Source organism: Vespula pensylvanica, chromosome 2 (genome assembly GCF_014466175.1).
Source record: "Vespula pensylvanica isolate Volc-1 chromosome 2, ASM1446617v1, whole genome shotgun sequence".
In the NCBI taxonomy this organism is placed as follows: Eukaryota; Metazoa; Arthropoda; class Insecta; order Hymenoptera; family Vespidae; genus Vespula; species Vespula pensylvanica.
Genome location: NC_057686.1, coordinates 13,818,402 through 13,839,280, shown reverse-complemented (window position 1 = coordinate 13,839,280; position 20,879 = coordinate 13,818,402). Strand labels below are relative to the sequence as shown.

Below are 20,879 nucleotides of genomic sequence, written 5' to 3'. Positions count from 1 at the left end.
TTCGGTGATAGCTGCCACGTTCAAAAGGGGGAATTTAAAAAATGAAGGGCAGATGAGCGGCTCCAATTTCTCGTCCCTTTGAAAAAGAGAGATATCGGCGTCATTCATACCGAGGCCTTTCACACCCTCTCGACGTGCGAGGGGAACGTAATTATACGTGTGCCTTTCATCCGTCGTCAGGATAGATAGATTCAGTGAACCAACAAATCCAACTAATTCTGCTGATGTATGTCTGTATGTGTATGTGCCTACGTCTATCCATCTACATATACAAGGTGTCATTTCTCGAGATGGCGACTTTTATAAACTCTACCTCAGGATAAACTCGATGGTAATTGTGTTTCGCGTCTCTTCGAAATATAAAATAGAAAATCGAGTACTTCCGATTATGTGTATGCATGTTCCATTTTATATGTGCTTCACTTTACACGTCTAACATCCTTTACTTCGAAAATTTCAAAATTTACAATTTAAATAATTGGACAGATACCGTATTATATAAGCAGGAGTAGTATCGATTTAAACTACGTATATATGTACATGTTCTTCTGCATCCTTATGTCTCTCTCTTTCTCGCTCGTATGAAAACTGATTTCACACAAGAGGCACTTCTTTCCAACGATGATTTGACACTCGATACGGTTGATAAAGAAAATAGAAAAAAATGTAGTGGGTTGTAAAATAAAATGAAAAAAAAAAAAAAAAGAAAACAGGCAACACGTATTGTCACGGCGTGTTGGTCTAATTAAAAGCAGCCAACCTCAATTTCCGTGGCAATAACTTCATTATCGAATCGTGCAAAGTATCTCCTGGAATTTGAACGAAAGTACGATATCAGCGAGATTCGGATGAATGCGTTACTTGATGAGAACGTTATCTGACGAGAACGTTCGCTATGTATTTATAATGTTTGAAAAAAAAAAGAAAGAAGCATAATAATAGTCATAACGTAATGAAATTTTTCTTCTGTTCGTAGAAAGCAATCGGATATGAAGCTATAAAATATAAGCTTAAAAAATCGTAAATGTCGAATAAATGTTCTATTTAATTAATAAGAATTACGACGATGCTACGTAATAATCTATTTGAATCAAGGACTCTAGCAGAGAAAAAGAGATGCAAACATTTTATTTTTCTTCATTTTTGATCTTCTTTTTTCTTGCAAACGACGATGCGAACCGCGAATCAGCTTCGTCGTCGATGAAGCAACGATTCTCTTTGTTGTATTTGAAACGTTATTAACGATTATTCGGTCAAAATTCATTTCTCCTTCTTTTTTATTTATTAAGAGCAAAAGACTTCAAAGAGCATAAAATTTCAAACAGATTCAGAACCGAATCGTGTCACGGAATAAAATTTATTCTCTTTGGTATATAACGTAAGGAGGATTCGTAATTAATTTGCTTTAAATTAGGCACCATCTATTTCTTTCTTTTTATATTCTTTTTTTTTTTTTTTCTTTAACATGAAAACGAAGAAACAATTTGTCATCGATCTCGTTTTGTTTTCAGTAAATGTGAAACACGTCGCGCATAATATCTGATCAAAGCTTAACTAAATAACCAGAGAAACGGACTGAAAATCAACAACCTGTTGATATTTCGCGTATTTAAGAAGTACCAAATGGAATCCGTCAGTATTAATTTTTGATCGTGATATTGGTAAAGCAACATTTATAGATCTACGATTTAAACTGGTTTCGAAAATGTGATTATTTACCTCTATCTTAAATATAGTCTCAAATCGCCGTGAAAAAAAAGAATGATACGATTAAAATTAGAATGAAATGTTGTAATGTAAAATTACAAATGTTTAATTACAAACGATTAAAGGAACAAAAGTTAATGGCATTTCAAGATAATAAGAATAAAAATATTTGTGACGATATTCTATTTTCACAAGGTTAATATAATTCTAACATTTAGTTAATACAATCGATCAAAAACGCACGACTCGAATTCCGGAATTGCATTGTCTATTATAGATACCGTATGCCATTGTAATTATACTAGCTGATATTAACAAGGACTGCAGAAACTAATTGCATCGTTCGCCAAAGCAGAATTCAAATATAATTGGACAAAAGAGTGATTTCCATTCATTAACGATGGAACTATGAGATATACGTTTGCTCGGAGATGCACAGCATACAAAGTCTACTTGTTTTCAGACCGAAAACGAATATATATGGGACAGGAAAGGCTACTCGCTTCGAGCGGATCTTAAAAGCTTACGAAAGAGGTCTCTTTAATATTCAGTCGAGCGTAAAATTTGCTCGTTCAGGTGTCGCACGGATATTCCTGTTCTATGTACGTCTACTTTCGTAAAACGACAAGGATGTTGGTGGACGAGGAGACGAATAGGAAAAAAGAAAAGAAAAGAAAAAATAAAGAAGGAAAAGAAAGAAAAATGAAAATTCTCTGAAAGAACGAACGTAACGACCAAAGAGAGAGAAGAGATACTCGCTATCAAAGTTTACTCTTTTCCCTCGTTCATCCTTCATCACTCCTCGACGACACCCGCATATCTACATCGACGATCTCGAGGTTGGCAGCTATTCGCGTAGAAAATTTGCATCTCCCGAGATCTTCGACTTTGGTTACTCGTGCCCGTATCATTCAAGACGACACGATATATCGATGTGGTTAATATATTCATCGAAATGACGACGAGGAGGACGAGAACGACGAAACGTTCAATTCGTTTTTCGAATCGAGAAAATATTTACCTTATCGAAGAAAATAACTTCGATATCGATGTCTCGAGGCAACTACTTGCGATCGTATGATAAACGAAATTAATATCACGGTAATTAGGTATTCGAAATGTATTGTTATATTGTTCACGAAAAGGGAGAAAGGAAAGAGAGAGAGAGAGAGAGAGAGAAAAGAAAAGATAGAAAGCATTTCACATCACTCTTTTCACCGACTTGCGATGGAAAAAGTAGGTCGAGCCAGATCGAATGTATAGAAAGTTTCGCATGACGCGGTGGAGGAATCTTTTACATTGTACACCAACTGCAAAGCTCGCACTCGCATATCCTGAAAGAAGGATAGAGTAGTACAAGGAGATGGTAGAAAAGCTCCTGGTAAGCGTATAATCTTGGACAAGAAGGGCGATACGCTCTGACGCGATACTCTCGAATCTAGCACACAGACGACGAAGAATGAAGAAGTAGAAGAAGTAGAGGAGGAGGAGGAGGAGGAGGAAGAAGAAGAAGGGAAAGAAAAAAGAAGAAAAAGTAGAGGAAAGAAAAATGGAGAAAAAAGTGGAAGGAGTAAGAAAACAAGCGCTATCCACTAATGCATATTTTGGGGTTGCCACGTTATAGACTAGTTTCTCTCTCTTAACCCACAGAGAGAAGAATCACGAAGACTATGCGAAAGTAGAGGAGGAGCGTGGATTCCTGTAAGTAGGCGGAGAAAGAGAAGGAGAGAGAGAGAAACAAGGACAGAGAGAAAGAGAAAGAAAGTCATGCGAGAAGAGTAGAAAAAGGAGAAGGAGAAGGAAAGAAGGAGAAGAAGGAGGAAGAGAAGACGTACTTGCACGATCCCAACCGTTTTTGTTCGTGTGGTAGAGTTAATCCTTCGTTCCTTGGACTTTTCCGCGAAAACTGCCTGGAGTTTCGACTCCTTCAGAAAGTCGAGCCAACCGGTAGGTGGGGTAGAGACTAAGGTAGGTGGAGGCGAGCAAAGTATAACGTCGCAGACACGGACTTTAGCCTTCCTCTTGGCTCCAAAGGCAAGTGGTAAAGGATGTATATACAGCTGGAGAGAAAATAAACTATACCAGTGTTGCATAATACAGAATGGTTACCACACACGTACAGCCACATCTTTTATTTCTTCGCCAGAGCTTGGAGCGCGTCATCCCTCAAGCTTTCTTTTTCCACTATTCCTCCTCCTCCTGCTCCTTCTCCTCCTCCTCCTCTTTCTCCTCGTTATCCTCTTTCTCTCGGAGAGAGACGCTCTCGGAGTAGTCGCTTAACGTGAGAAAGACAAGCGGGCGAAGATCCGACTTAATTAAATTTATATTTCAATTTCGATGGTCCGCTTTACTCGCATTGTCCTGCCACCGGTAGATATATCTTTCTCCTTCTCTCTCTCTCTCTCTCCCTCTTGCTCTCTTCCTCTTTCTCTAGGACGTTCGTGTTTTATACGTTCCCATGGTGCAACTACTGTTCCTAGGTCTAATATCACAGAAATCCTACCTGCTTGTCCTACGGAATGGAACGATCCACGGACTTATTGCGCTTCCTGTCTCCGAAAGTGTCCTCGTCTCTTAAATTAAGTCTACTTTTAAAAAGTGCGAATTTTACTTTCCATTCGTTTATCTCTTTTTGCAGAAGAGAAGACAATGTCGTCTCGAACTAAGCTTTTCAGAGGAAACAAATTACGAGCTTTTGGATGAAAACGAGTCGGTTTAAAAAATCCAACGTTAAAGTTTCGTGAGAGTGAAGACATTTTTCAACGACGTCGCGAGTATCGTAGTTTAATGTGTTAAAGTACAACGAGAATTTATCGACGAGAAAAGAAAAGAAAAAAGAAAGAGAAGAAAAGGAAAAAAGAACAAAATTGTAAACTTACATTGAACGTCTAACAAAATGCTGGCGTTCATCGGCACAGTAAGGGTGACGTGACGGGCCACGCAAACGATGGTGGCATTGTGGTGACCCCTCAAGACTTTAAGGTGAGCTCCACTGTGTCTAGCGGACGTCGAAGGTAAGACTGTGAGGTTATCCGGTGGTTGTTCGGGACCGTCCAAAGTGGCTTGGGATAGGATCATGCCCCATGCCAAAACCGGTGGTGGGTTCCCACCCTCGGCGGCGCATTCCAATGTCAGCTCGGAGCCTTCCTTAACAGGCACGAACTGGTTTCCTGGATCCAGTCTGCGCCCATCTATTAGCAGGTACGTCCCCCGAGGTGCTTCTGTAACAGTAATCCGGCCAAGTTACTCGAGCCCTTCCTCCATCGTGATAACTCGAGATCGAAAGTTTCCTATTTTCTTCGATCATCTATGAGAATCGTCGATATGAAACGAACGGGTAACGATCGTTTAAGGAAACTGTATAAACTCGATTCAAAGCGAAGTCTCTCGAGCGTTAACGCGCTCGTTTGCTTCAAGTACGCCATATTACATTACTATCGAGAGAGTAGGTAACGATATTATACTCCTAGAAATTCAAGAAGCGTCATCGATGCGTCGTCGTCGTTCTCGCGATTCGTCTCGACTCCTTAGATCTCCTCGGTCTGATGCTTTAGAACACTGTTATCCAGCGGACGGATCTTTAAGAGGATTCCCGAGAGCATGCACCCGGCATCGTAGAGAAGCCGTGAAGGAGCGCGTAAAGACCGTAGGCGGATCACAATTTGCTCAACGCACGCAGCCGTTACGAAGTGCGCTCTTTTACGAGGCTACAACAACACGACGGGGCTTAACTTTCTAGACGGCTGCTTTTCTTGTTTCGCGCGGTAGTTTAACCGTTCGTTCCGGATTGAAAGCACCCATGGGAGAGAGAGAGAAAGAGAGTGAGAGAGAGAGAGAGAGAGAGAGAGAGATGCCGGCTAACGTTCTCGCCCAACTTCTTGGAATCTTGCTTGAATTTTTTGCTAAGTTTTTATCGAGCCGAAGGGAAGAAGGAATGATTAAAGTAAGGACTACTTGTTCAACGTCGCACTCTGCCGCTAGGCCGCCGACAATAAGCAACTAACTTGTTAGCAGGATTCTCTTGGGACTTGCCTCGTTTGTGAAATAAGAATTAGTTACGCCGATAACTTCAGTCTTAAAAATGTTAACTTTATCGATCGTATATATTTCTCGAGTTTTCTCCTACCACTCTAATTTTTTATATTTCATGAAATAGTTATTAGGAGGATCATGAAGTTTTAAGTTAAACGATAACATCAATAAAGATAATATTCGTTCGGGGAAAATGGGAAAAGTCAAATATTCGTCTATATATTTTCGATAATCGTCCCCTTAAAAACAACGTGTTCGTACTTTACGTCAAAAGTTTTCTCTAGGATATGTTGAAATTGAAACAGAATTGAGAGAATTGTCTTTCCATTGAAATAAGCATTTCCCGTCAAATATCGAATGAAAATCCTGGCGCATAACCAACGCGAATGTTCTCCTTCTTTTTTGTTCTTTTGCTTCGATCGCTTTCCGTACTGGCAATTTCCTCCGAATTTTCCCTGTAGAAAAGCTCTCTCTCTCTCTCTCTCTCTCTCTCTCTCTCTCTCCTTTTCTCTTTCTCTCTCTCTCTCTCTCTCTCTCTCTCTCTCTCTCTTTCTCTCTTTCTCTGTCTTTATCTCTTACTTTGAATATACAAAACGTGTATCTGCATTTTATAAGTTGAAAAGAATCTTAGATACTAGTCCAATTTTTTTTTCTTTTTCTACATTTCCTCTCTCTCTCTCTCTCTCTCTCTCTCTCTCTCTCTCTCTCTCTCTCTCTCTCTCTCTCTCTCTCTCTCTATTTATCTTCGTTTTATTTTTCCCCATCGACATAGCCCAACGGCAAACATATTCTCTCTAGTCATGCGCATGACATTTTCATACAGGTAACGTCATTTCCATAAATTTTTTTAAGAACGGAATTTTAAGTTACATTAAGTACGTGCAAGAAAAAAAGAATGTTAAAATATATTTATGCCTACATCTCATACATACAAGTGGATGCTCTTTTTTATAACGTTCGCGATACTTCTCGTAGAAAGACTCGTTGAACGGCTAGAACGTAGGATAGAGAAATCTCAAGGAAATCTGTGTTTACTTTGCATACACTTTTCGCTTCAATTTTGAGTCGAAAAATCACCAAGTTGGCCTCTTGGAAGAATTCCAAATCCGCATGTAACACGATCGCGAATTCATAGTGAAGATAGAGAAAGATATAGAGAATTCGAAGGAAAAGAAGGTTTTCATACTTCCAACTATATATTCCCCTCGCAAACATACGATCTCCCTTGAAATTTCAGGGAACATACGGTGGAGATCTGGATGGCATTAGAGACAGATTTCAATGGGAGACGAATCTCGATGAACATTCTTCATGTCGGTAAAATGGAAATATATTTTCGGATATAGGGACCTAATACAAATGTGTTCAAAGATTGTTAAATACATGTAAATTTTTAATACCAAATACGTCACGTAAAGACAAGAACTTTCTCAAAATATAATAAATAGTAATAATAATAAATAGTAATATCAATATATATTTATATATGCATAAAACAGATATAACATCAAAGGCAAGCCTTCCAACCAAACGTATTACGAATAAATAATCCTTTGAAAGCACGCCAAAATTTCTTAACGATGGCAACCGTTTAGGTTCCGTGGTTTAATTTCCAAAAAACGTTTCGTGCTCTTGATCTTGGAGGATTTCCAAACGAAATCTCATCGTCGCCCTTCTGAATAAAAGGGAAATACTGAAAGAAAACTCTCTTTCTCTCTTTCTGATATTCACTGAGATTTGAGAAAACGTATGATTCCCAATGAAATTCAGTTTGGAGAATACGGTACATGTGTGTTCGTCTACACGAAGGCACGAAAAGAAAAACCAAGGGTGAAAGAAAAGTATGAGCGAGATACAGCAGGTGTTAATACGGAAACATAACGGCAAGAACGCTCTCCGTTTCAACGGGAAGAGAATGGCGAAGGTGGCATTTCGTGCACGTGGCGTCGCGCCCTTTGCTGCTAGGGTACCTTACCTAGGACATTGCGAGCCCTATATCGACCCTATGATGCCTATAGCTCGTAAAATTTCATAATATTGCAAACTCCCTCTTTCTCTTCCTCTCTCTCTCTCTCTCTATATATATATATATTTCTCTTTCTCTTTTTATGTTTCTTCCTCTTCGTTTTTCATTTTTCGCTTGCAAAATCGACGAAAATATCGTACGACGATCAAAGCTAATTTAAAGCCTCTCAAGAGTTTCTCCTTTATTGCGTTTTGCTTGAAACATTCAACCAACTGTTATTGGAATTTTAAACGGTTATACGAGCCTTCGAACGAATACTCGTACCCGACGGGTGGAGCGCCACGTTGGAAGCTAATTTATAAACGGAACCGCTCGATTTCTCAAGAGGAACGACGTATCGTCTAATTAGGTATAAGGCTCTAGAGAGTAGGAGGTAAGCCACGATAGTTAATGTCGTTGCGAGAAATTACTACGGAAGTTCTGTCTCTCTTTCTCTGTCTCTCTCTCTCTCTCTCTCTTTCTCTTTCTCTCTCTATCTGTCTCATAGACACATACACGCATACACATACACACACGCACGAAAATACGTAGAATCTCTCGGGAGATGACGCATTCTTTGCTATATCTAGTGTCATTTTCTCAGTAACGTCAAACGAGTCGAGTATTCTTAAAACAAGCTTCGATGAAGAGCACGGAACAAATCGTCGTACGACTTCATAATATTAAAGTAGAGATTTGGGTCGTCTCGAAATTATCATGATTGGTACTTACGAGAATGCGAGCGAAAGAGAAAGAGAAAGAGAATGGTTTCGCAGAGAGAAGAGAATTGACTTTCAAACGGTGACGAGGTCATCACGTGTAAAAGAGAAAGAGAGAAAGAAAAAGAGAAAGAGAGAAAGACAGAGAGAAAAGGAAGAAGATTTCGAAATGCATTTTGCAAAGCCGACACGAAGGAGAGAAAATGGCATACCAGTGCAGAGGGAAGGGTGTCCTCTTTCTCTCTCTCTCTCTCTCTCTCTCTCTCTCTCTCTCTCTCTCTCTCTCTCTCTCTCTCTCTCTCTCTGAGGCATTCAAGAAGCCCGAAGGAAACGTTAAATATGCACGGCAAGTCTCAGCAATTCCGTTTCTACGCGGGACCTGGAATGTTTTTGAAAGCCGTTTAAGCGCCGCAACGTTTACGACTTAACGAGGCGTCTTCCTCTTTAAGTAGTTTTGCGGTACGCATGTAATATCTGTTCGCGATTAAAGGCTTTAAAAAGGGGGCAGTGGTAGGTAGAAGGAGCAGAGAGGAGGGCCTAACAAGTAGCCTTACGTTTAAAAGGGCACGAATTTAGTTCGTTTTATTGTAAGAGACTTTTATCCCGAAGATTCTCACGTAACGTTAGCCAATAGAAAGGACGTGATGTCAAGAATTTTCCTTTTTGCGTTTCGTGCCGGATAGAATAAAGTTATGAACGTACCCACTGGGATTCTGGCGCGATAAGGCGTTTACGAGAAGAAAAACCGCTCCGAAGCATTCGATAAAGATTTAATCGAGCGTCCAGGCAGACTGACAAATAAGTCGTAAAGATACGAAGCGAAGTTATATGAGCGGAGCTTAAGCCCGGCCGCCGTTAGAACGACGGGATGTTCTTCAGAGAGTAAAACCAGCCATCGAGGTAATCCAATCGGCCGTGGGAAACTACTCAGGACAATCGACCCTTCTCCTCTGCTCTGGTGGATGTCGCCGCCAATAACTATCCAGATTGCTCGGAACTGTCAATAAACCGAAGATTCCTCGTCGCCCTTCGATATCCATCGCTCTCTAAGAGCTTATGAACCCTTTTCCCACGTTATTTTATCGGTGAAAGCGTCTTTAACGCAATCGTCTTTTCAAGGATTCCACTTTCAACAAACGTTATCGTTCTCTTTAATCCCACTAAAGAAGTGGGAAACTCAATATGGCCTTTAAATATCTAAGTTGAGGAAAGTGTATAGAAAGGGTGGTATAAGATGGTTCTGAAGGAACATTTCGCGGACAACAGATAATTTATCTATTCGTCGTACGTAACAAAGAGAATGATTCAACTGATATATATATATATATATATATATATATATATATATGTATGTATATATGTATATATATACTACGAGGATTCAACTGAAATATTTTCGCGTTAATAGATGTACGTCAAACGGATAACGAGTTAAACGTAAAACTGATAATAGGAAGGAGAAAAGTTTTGATAAAAGCTTGGTAGAATAAAATACTCAAGGAAACTTGATTCGATCTTCTTCGAAGCTCTCGACAAATACGAAGAAGAAGAAAACCCGATGTTTTCCCTCCAATAATGAAACAACTAGTAAATAGACAAGACATCGAATGGTCCGATGACTCGGTCGCGTTCGACCAATTCCCTCGTCATCGTCGCTTCGTCCACGAACTTCTATTTGCCGTTGTAGGATTATCCTTTTTCACTGCAACAACGTTTCGAACATAATCTCAAATCTTCGATTTCATATTTCACTCTCTCTCTCTCTCTCTTTTTCTCTATTATTCTCTTTCATATTTTTAACAACCCATTGTACTCTCATTGAATTGCGTATAACATTTCCTCCTTTTTATTTTTTGGTTTGTTTGAAATACGTTACATTTGAGTGACTATGATGAATCTAAATATATTACAAATCAAAAGTTTACCAATAAAATATAGATTTTAGTTAACATGTTGTCGATTTTTCGATATGTCAGTTTCAATACGCAAAACCCAATGTTAATATCGAAATCAAAATCAACGTAGAAATAAAATATACGAGATTTGATAGGTATAACTCTTGTTAAAAGCGAAACAAGCTTGGCGATGTATTGGTAGCGCGCCGATCGAAATGAACTCAAAATAAGCAAAAAACAAAAAAAAGAAAAAAGAAAAGAAATATCGCGACTCCCAGTGCGCAACAAGAGCGCAACAGGTGCGCACGTCGAAAGAAAGGTCGTTAGAACGGAGAGGAGCAGAATCGAGGGAAATCTCATTATTTTCTAACAGCTAATAGAGAATCCAACGTGTTTTTTATTTTTTTTTTTCCTTATATTCTTTTTTCCTTCGATTCTTGAAATCTGCCAAGGAAAAGGAAAAGGAGAAAAAAGAATCTCGGCCTAATAATCATTGAGAAGGTCGAAGGAGTTCGTCGAATTGACAGATACCGTACGAGTTATATCGGACAATCAGTTATTTACTTTTGGCTCGAGCTAAAATACGTGCGCGCTAGCGGTCTTAGAAATTTTATTTTCGAGTCACGAAGAATCTCGATTCGATATACAATTCCGTTTCCCTCCGACTGCCCTTGCAATTTTCCGTAGTTCCCTCTTTCCTCTCTCTCTCTCTCTCTTTCTGTATCACTGCTCCCTCTTTCTATCTCTCTCACTCGTTTCTTTCTCTCTCTCTCTCTCTCTCTCTCTCTCTCTCTCTCTCTCTGTACCACCGCTCCCTCTTTCTATCTACCTCATTCATTCCTCCTTCTCTCTCCACCTTTCTCTCTTTCTCTCTCTCTCTCTGTACCACTGCTCCCTCTTTCTATTTCCCCCACTCGTCTTTTCTCTTTCTCTCTCTACATTTCTCTCTAGCTCAGATTTATACGCGCGATATAACGAAAATACGAAACGACGGCGTGCGTGGCATGCGCGCGACGTTCTTCTTCCGGTATAGTCTTAGCTTTTAAGAGAAACGAACAAAGAAAGAGAGAAATAGAGTAAAAGAGACGATGATAACAATGGTAACAAGAAAGACCGAAAGCTCGCTGACGACGATAATGCTTTGCACGTAATTGGAACGCCTAAGTGCCACTCAGACTTATCGCAATAATTTCCAAGGCAAATTTGCTATATTTCGCTTAAGCAAAGCCTTTCTCTTTTTCCTCTCTCCGAATCTCTTCCTCGTGTTTCCCCCTATTCGTTCTTTGAGGAACCCTTTCGGAGACAACCTGAAATTCCATTTGTAAGCGGTGCTCCCTTTTGCGAATAATCACGAAACACGGAAAGCTTGATCCTTCCCTGGAGAACAACACGTCAAGAGACATCGTCCTTTCCAGCTACGCAGAGCAAACTATGCGTACGTACCTATACACATACACGCACGCACCTACACACACACACACACACATATATTTCTACTGTTAGAGATTCGGCAAAGGGAACAAAACCAAACGAACGGTTCGAATTTGAAAGCGAATCGTTTTGGACAATTCACTAGGACACGATCGTTCGATAATAGACCGACTTTAACATCGTGCTGGTATTGTGTACGTTTTATCTACGAACATACCTATGTATGCAAGTACTAACGAGCATGGAATTCGCGAGGAAGACTGATGCACGTTGCTCGCGAATCATCCGTTCTCGTTCCGTGCATCGTTCTCATCGTTCTATCTAGTACTAGTACGTAGGAACGAAACAACATAGCTCTCGACGCCCTTTGATATGCAAAGCGACCGCATGCAAATGCTTCCGCGACCACCTTTTTCCTTCTATATCTTCTCCGATAGTAGACTGCACCAGCTACGTCGTATTATCGCGATAAACGCTTCCTAGTTCGAGAATTTCCAAACCGAACGCGAGCATCGCTTTTGGAAACGCTAAACTTCCTGCGACTTCCCTTCGGGCTATAGGTTATGAAACGAGTTTCAAAATCTGCCGTTCATTCTACGCAAACTTTTGTACAGTGGCCTTCTCTCTCTCCTCTCTCTTTTTCTCTTTCTCTCTCTCTCTCTCTCTCTCTCTCTCTCTCTCTCTCTCTCTCTCTCTCTTTCGTTCTCTTTTTCGATAGAGAGCGAGAGAGAGAGGAAACTTTCCGACTCGTCGTCGATGCTTTCAAAATCGATATCACGCGGAGTTTGTTATTTAAACAGAAACGCTCGTACAAAGGCATGTATGGTGATTAGTTTGGAAACGATGATGAACGATAACATGAAGATAACCCGAAGCAGAAGAAATTTGGAAATGATAAAAGTGAGAGTTTAGAGAGCGTTGATAATTCCTAGGTATAAATATATGATAATTATATAAGCGTATAATAATAAACAAGGTGTAAAATTTATATCAAAGTCTTTATATACGGCTTTATGATGCATTGTATCTCGGAAAGAAACTCATATGTTTCTCATATATACAAGTAACCTACACACATTTAAAAAGAGAAAGAGAGAGAGAGAGAGAGAAAACGAGTAGCTTTTCGTAAGAACGACGACAAATTTTTCAAAGGTCTCGAGGTCTCGAGAGCAAAGAATAAGGTAAGAGAATTCTTCTAAAATTTGAGCCATCTTCTCCGGAAGACGTACGAAGGAAATGTTGCTTCTTATAAAATCCTGAGCTCGGTGTGTGTTGCCGGCAGATAACTTCGTCGTTCTAGATTCGTGATAAAGGCACGACGTATACGTATATCTACGTCTTGAGATTACACCACCGCGAATTTTCCACGTCTTTCCGTTAGGACACTAAATCCTGCCGCTCCTTCTTCTTTCGCGTGAATCACTACGCTGAAAAGCGATCTTCACGAATTACGGCTTTTGCGAAGAAAATGTTAGAAATCTTTCTCTTTTTCTCTTTCTCTCTCTCTCTCTCTCTCTCTCTCTCTTCGGCTCTCCACATAACGTAGGTGTGTTTGTGTGTGGACTTTACTTGATACACTGCAATTATATTTTATGGAAGCCCTGTTTCCGTTCATCTCAACAGAAAAGAAATTTCGCATCTCTTCGAGATTTCCGAAAAATTCCAATTTCATTCTCTATTCCAATGGTTATATATCATGATTCCACTGAATAACGATCTTCGAAAGAATATCGATCTTCATTTTTGTCTTTCTTTCATTCTCGAAGAAATTCTTTCAACGTTAAACGACGAAACGTAAAACGTCACGTTGCGTTACGTTACGTTACGTTACGTTAGTCCTTTCATAGATATCGCAGAAAAAAAAAAGAAAGAAAAGAAAAAAAGAACAGCAAAAAAGAAAAAAAGAAAGAAACAATAAAGACAGAGGAAAAAAGAGAAAAGAAAAAAAATACATGGAAAAAACGAATCGATTTAACGAGCCGATTTATTGATATACCAAGGGACCCAGAGGACCAGCGATATTTTTACGATTTTCGATAGACAGGCTACGTCGAAGGGAGTAAACGAGACGATAGAAAGCTTTCGCGTTCGCTATGCGTTTTCTCGGGTAAATCTTGGATTTCCCGATGGATCGCGTATGGATGAGAGAAGGTCGATGCTTCGGAACATTCGGAGAAAAGAGGAGGAATGCAAGGGAAGGGAATAGAGGAGGGATGCCTGAGGGAAACAGGGCCTGCGCTGCGAATTTTCACCCTCTAGCAGTCGACAAGCAAGCAGGCAAGCGGGCGAATGGTGGTGGGTGGGCGAACGAGCAGACACCGGCGATGGATGAGATGCTAACGAGACGCGAAACGATCGACTACTCCCACCAGGACAGGAGCCGACAAGTCAGCCATGAAATGGTTTTCCTTTACTACTCCGAACCTCGTTGCTATGCCGCAACGATCCTTTCCAACGTTATATGTATGCGGTGTCCCCTTGATCCGAAGGTAACTATTGCTTACGGATATTTACGGTCAACTTTTTCATCTAAAAAATTCGATCGAAGGAAATTGTCGATCGAGAAAAGAGAAAAAGAAAATTTTATAGACAACCAAATGTATAGTGATTTGCAAACATCTTACGACAGACACGATTATTGCGCTAATATCAGCAAGTAGAAAGTTTAATCTAAGCAGAATGTGAATGTAATAGAGAGAGAGAGAGAGAGAGAGAGAGAGAGAATAAGGAGTCTATATACAACGAGGTTCTCGCAGACTTTGATCAGCGATGCTTCGTACGCGGCTAATCCGTTAATCTCTCACGTACTCGCAATATAACGGAGGATGTGTAAAGTGGGCTCGAAGGACGGGAAGTTACCGGGAGAGTGAATCTGGTCCGAGCTTACTAGACAAGATGTGCGCGCGCGAGAGAGAGAGAGAGAGAGAGAGAGAGAGAGAGAGAAGAGAGGGGTAGAAAAAAATATTAAAAAAAAGGGAAAAAGGAAGAAGAAGAAGACAAGAAGGAGTCATAACCGGCGGTTATATACTTTGCGGATCGCTCGTTACTTCGCTTGGTTGATGTCAATTTTTCAGTGCTTTATACACGTTCCTACTCTTCGTGCCACCTCGTATTTATCACCACTGCTTGTGTCTGTCGGCTCTGCCGGCGGCGGAATCTCTTTGAGAGCGATCTTTCTTGATGGAGTACTATGCGAGCCGTACGATGCCAAGAAAAATTGACAATCGAGCTTCGGGCGATGTGATTTATATCGTGATCCTTGTAAATCGTCTCTCACCAATGTCACCGAGAAACTGTATCTGTATATGCGTGTTATATACAGGACGTTTCACTTAACCCGATCACTTAAGATATATATATATATATATATATATATATATATATATATATATATATGAATATCTTTGTTATCTTTTTCGATACTAACACGTGTTAAATGAAAAAATCGTTCCTCTCACAGTTAAATCGCTTTGTATATAAATTCTTTTTAGTGTTTCTATCATTTTTTATTACGGCTTAAAAATACGTACTTGTATACTCGTAAACGAATAATAATCTCTACGATATTGTCTTTCAAATATATTTGATATCCCCGTTTTCTTTTCTTTCTTTCCTTTTTTTTTTTTTTTTAATTAATATTCACTCTAATGTAAGTTTCGCGATGAATTTCTCGCATGAACGGTCAAGAGAGAAATATATTTCAGTCTAAAACATTTGACCCCAAAATGGATAATAAGGATGAGCGCTCTGTGTATTTGTAAACACTCCACATCGATACTTGGATTCATACGTACGCTAGAATATATGAAACAAAGTCGATGGATTCGTCAGTCTATTGAACACTCAATAATTGGCTCGATTTTTTTTACTCTTCGAAATGAACATGAATCGAAACCACAGACGTGTTTCATGTGCATTTCAATCAAAAGTAAGTAGAGTATAAAAGAATCTAACTGGGGAAAAAGAGAGAGTGAGAGAGAGAGAAATACATTTCCTTTGCCTTTATATACGGAAGCTTTCATTTTTATTTAACTTCAACGTCTCTTTCGAAATATCTTTAAAAAAATAAACCATAATTTAATGAATTAATAAATTAAATAAATTACAAAAAAAAACAAGTAAACTATAAAAGAAAAAAAAAATAAAACGATAAATAGCAGAGCTTAGCTCTTAGGAATGAAATTCAGTTCACTTATTAGACGGATTCTAATTGGAATCACGAAAGTTTTCCTAGTTCAAAAAAAAGTGTGACCGAAGGATAAAAGAAACGAAGACGCCCGTTAATGAATTTCTTTCGTAATGGTAGAGAAAATTTTGCATTCATAATTTTTTCATTGTCGTGTTTACGCGGGAAATCGTGGCGAAAGTAGAGAAGGACCGAAGGTATACCGTTCGTCCTCTTTCTCCTTAGATCTTTCTTCTTCGAAAAGTCAGGGGACCCTTTATGACACGCAATTAAAATCCGTTTGAAATCTCTGTTGGCGGCAGTAAGAAAAATGAAAAGAGATTGAAGTCATTCCCGAATCGTCGAGCTAAAGTTTTTCGATGAAAGGAAGTTCGTCGTGTCGTCTTCAGTAGTAGCTCGAGCTTCCGTTTCTCATTCCTCTTTTTCTCTCGAAGATCGCACGACTTCGCGCTTTATTCCACCACTGAGCGCTCTATTTCGAAGCTGTCAAGCGAAATCGCTCGAGGCTGGTATCCTATGTTTGCACTGCCCTTCAGGCATTGCCCATCGAAAGTGCAACAGGAAGACATAGTCTGAAGTTCTTCTTGTTCTTCTTCTTCTTCTTGCTCTTGTTCTTCTTCTTCGACTTTCGGGATCAAAATTGCTCGTCGAGTCGATTTTATACATAGATATAAAATATCGAACGACGAACGAAGAGAAAGAAACAAATAGAAAAAAGAAAGATTACGATTTTCTTTCTATCAATCGAATTGCTCAAATTGTTCCCCTTGCGTATTACGTTCCTTTAATACGTAATCTTTACGTACGAATTGCATTCTTTTTCTTTCGCGTACGCGTTCAAATATTCTAACTTCTTAACGAATATTAACTTTATTTCTTTCCTTTGATACTTATCCGTTATATCAAATTAAGAACTAACGTGATTAACGAATACAAACGTTACACTTTTCGTCTACTTTCAAAGCTCATCTCGAATACTTTCTACTTAGTAGGTTGTTAACGAATCGCCGTTCAGATTCATCCACGTGCACTCGACTTTTTCATCGAAATCGAGTTTTATAAAACTTTTGGAATAGTTCCGACGACATTATTAATTCCTTCGCAAAGAATGGAAAAATTTCGATCGAACTTCGTTACACTTTTCTTTAGTTAACCTTCGAATAAGAAGAAATGAAAAAGAATGTGAGCGAAATGTCGTTTAAGTTATTCCACGATGGCACTAATTATAACACCTCGTTTCGATTAGAGAATCCTACGAGGGAGATAACTTTTTATTTCTTTTACTTAGATTAAATTCAATAATCTCCGACGTTGTTCAATGTCGATCGTACCAATGTCAACGAGCTTTCGAAGAGCAGAAGGTTCGTACGAGGCAAGTAATTATTGCATTCCTGGTAGAGCAGAAAACAGAACAATAGTCTCTATATCGCTGTGGTCGTTTGTCGTGCTCGCACGAAAGCACGTAACATCGAGGCAATTAATTAAGTTCCAGTCAATGAAGCGAGTCACCGTTGGTACGGTTAGCCATCCATCTTCGAGAAAACACCGTGGCTAGTCTCGGTCGTACGCCAAAGACCCCCGGAAAAGAGAACCGGATGCGATTGCAACTTCCACTTTCAAAGATTTCATTAGTCTATTAGCTTAATCTCGTTCCAAGTTTTCCGACGTGTTTTCCAACGCATTTTCCGACCCGATGCTTCGAGCAAGCGTATTCGTTCCTTTCTTGCTTTTTCCTTTATTTTCTATTCTTTCGTTCTATACTTTCTATTCTACTCGATTGTACGTTCAATCACGTTCCACGATGTCGTAGCACCTTAACGTTACAGAACTGATTATGCAATTGAAATACGATACGATTAGCTCAATTATGTAAATGCTAATAAATCGTAGCATCGATTGTCTGGAAAGCAAACGTCATAGGAAATATCGATTATCATGAAACGGTAACTATAAACACGTGTTTGTGCAGACCTACAGACGTCTGTGTACCGTCGATATAGTTAATTTCGATAAACTATAATATCAAGAGAGAATCATTAACATAATAGATAATCCGAAAGTACGCGTCGCGAAGACGATGTTCGAGGAGAAGTGATCTTAACGCGAAAAGAAAGATAAGAAAGGAACGATCGATCGTTCTGGTCTGTTTCTCTTTCTTTGTCCGAGAAAAATGAACGACGAAATTTTCATAAAATCACCAACACGTTCCGTTGCTCTTCGGCTAGTAAGTTATAATAGAACGGTATTTCCCTTTGACGAAGGTGAATGGGCGTTGGGCTGGGCTGGCTACTTGTCGACTTTGTCGTGCCTCCACGTTAGTACGCTGTTCGTTAAATCTCCTCGAAGCGAGGATCGCGCGACATCGAACGAGGATGAAGTGTGTGCGTGACTAACCTACCTTCCTTTCTCTCTCCCTCCCTCCCTCCCGCCCTCTCTCTCTCACTCTCTCTCTCTCTCTCTCTCTCTCTAATACATATATGTCTGTATACATGTAGGTACGTATATGTACACACTCATTGTACATAGAAAGATTTCTTTGTCAGAGGAAACAGTAGCCATCGGTGGCTAGTATCGGTGACCGGCGCTAAATGCACACAGCACGATAACGTCGTAAAGCCAGAAGAGCTTTCAGTTCGAATGACAGCCCTTCGAGTGCACCGAGTCGCTCGGAAGCTCAAGGTTATTGACTGGCCACTCCATTTCAGTACGGTTCGCCGGCACATTCGCAGCGTACACACTCTCTCCTCGCCGTGTTCGAGGATATTTCGAGGGTTGGGAAGAAGGATGGAAAGAGGAATAGAGGAAAGAGGGAGCTCGAGAAACGTATGTATCTTTGCTCTTCGACGTGCTATGGCTATCGGGATCGCTCTGGTCCATCCATTTCGAACGAGCTACGCCGACGAGAGCCGGATTGAAAGGGTGCCTGAAAAACGAACTACTGGAGAACGATCGTTGGGAAAGAGTGAGTGAGAAAGAACCGGTGGACAACATCATTAATCGTACAACCAATAAATAAGACATTTTCGAAAGAAATAAAGTAAACATCCGATTTCCCGATAAAAGTTTCAAGAAATAGACAAACGAGATTAACTATCGGCTAATCGTAGTTTTTACAAAACTATGATTATTTAATCAACGCGTTAATCGTATTTATTTATTCAAGAAAATTTCGATTGAAATATTTCATCGATCGTTCTCGTTGATTCGAATACATAAAGAAATTCAATCCAAATCCGTCGAGATATAATTTAGAGAATATTTTTGATACACAGGAAATAATATTTTTGAAATTTCCGCAATTTATTAATATAATTTATAATTATAGAAGCATCATCGTTTACTATAAGAAATATGGAACGAGAATATTTCTGGTGAGACATGGAAAATATCTTAATGTCATTTTCTCCGATTATCGTGTCATTTTAAATTCGTTAATTTTAATAATCATATTTTACGATTACATTAGTACGAATTAAAAGATATAAAAATCATAAGCAAATTCGAAAAGTATCTTAATAGCGAGTTCACGATCGGCTAACGAATCGCCGTTGTCGATGACTCTTCCATTAATTATGTGGAAACCTTCGGCTAATGAATGGGTAGTTAGCGGGCAACGGTTGGAGCTCGTCAATAATTACCAGCCGAGGGTGCCGGTATGGTGACCCGGCTTTGATGCGCTAATTTACACCACCTGCACTAATGCCCCGTGTCGCACTAGCCCAGAACGACGACTGTGCGATTCGCTATCGGGAGATACGCCTACCAAATGTACGATGGATTAATATCCTTGTTCAATCGTTAATACGATTTTCGAAAGGATCGATTTGAATTAATACGCGTGAAGATCACATCAACGTTTCTCCGTTACCGAGAAATCGCCAAGCTTTCAATTAATCATCCATTCAAGCTGAAAAAGGAATTTCTAAAGCAATCCATAAAAATAAAATAAATGCCGATTGGTATTCTAAACGCGCTTATATTCTCCTTTCGTTCTTTTATACTATAAACTGCATTTTTATTCGAAGCACTTATAAAAAAAAAAGGAAAAAGAATCAACAGCTTAATTATCTTGATTATATACTCATCGTATATTGTTATAAAACATCGTATATTCCGTTAATAAATAAATATATAGATAAAAATAAATATAATAAATAAAGGAATAAAGCGTAAAAAATTTTCGAACGTTTATCGGGCCAACGAAAAATTCCATCGATTCGAAACCATTCGAGTAACGTTGAGGACAATCGACGAAATCGTGCAATGGGTCGTAACATTTTCGAAATTTAGTCGGAACACAAATTACAGGAAACATTCCGCGTGCTAACATGCTCTGGTGTTATGCTCGCTGGACTGTTATAAACACTCCATGTAAACGTTCCCCGTGGTAGTACCGCGCTTTGCTTGCTTTTTCTCTGTACTCGAACGTGAGCGTCCCTACCTTTTCCGCTGTTAAATTGCGACAGAGGTAGAAACAATGACTAACTGCTGTCTCCTCACGATGCTCTTCCCTTTTGCGGAAACAAACGACATAAAAAAAAAAAAAATAAAAAAATAAAAATTCCACTCATTTCGTCTCCTTAGGCAAGACAAATTTACTCTTCCGCGTTCTTCAATTATTATCAACATTCCCTCTTAAAAAATGAATTTAAAGCTATAACGGGTTATAACGTAAGTGATACAAACGATGTTAACTCGATAAAACGATGTCAAAAAAACAGAAAAATTAAGCGATTAAAATTATTGATTACAAAATATTTATAAAACGTATTCTTTCATTTATATATAAGTTATCGTAAATGGAACGATAATGACGATCCCGATGGAAGAAAATTCACATAATCGAAGAAACAAACAAATAAGGATTTGCCAAAGTTGATGATAAGGGGAATAAAATTAGAAAT

The 20,879-nt window shown here is 39.3% G+C and overlaps 1 protein-coding gene across 2 annotated transcripts in view; it reads right to left on the bottom strand.

The window, feature by feature from the left end:
- Window positions 1-20,879, bottom strand: part of LOC122627393 — a 227,515-nt gene that overhangs the window by 91,659 nt on the left and 114,977 nt on the right. For both annotated transcript variants that reach the window (XM_043808493.1, XM_043808494.1), the window contains exon 6: window positions 4,587-4,928. In XM_043808493.1, coding sequence (XP_043664428.1) covers window positions 4,587-4,928 — 342 coding nt within the window. The remainder of the gene's footprint in view (window positions 1-4,586; window positions 4,929-20,879) is intronic.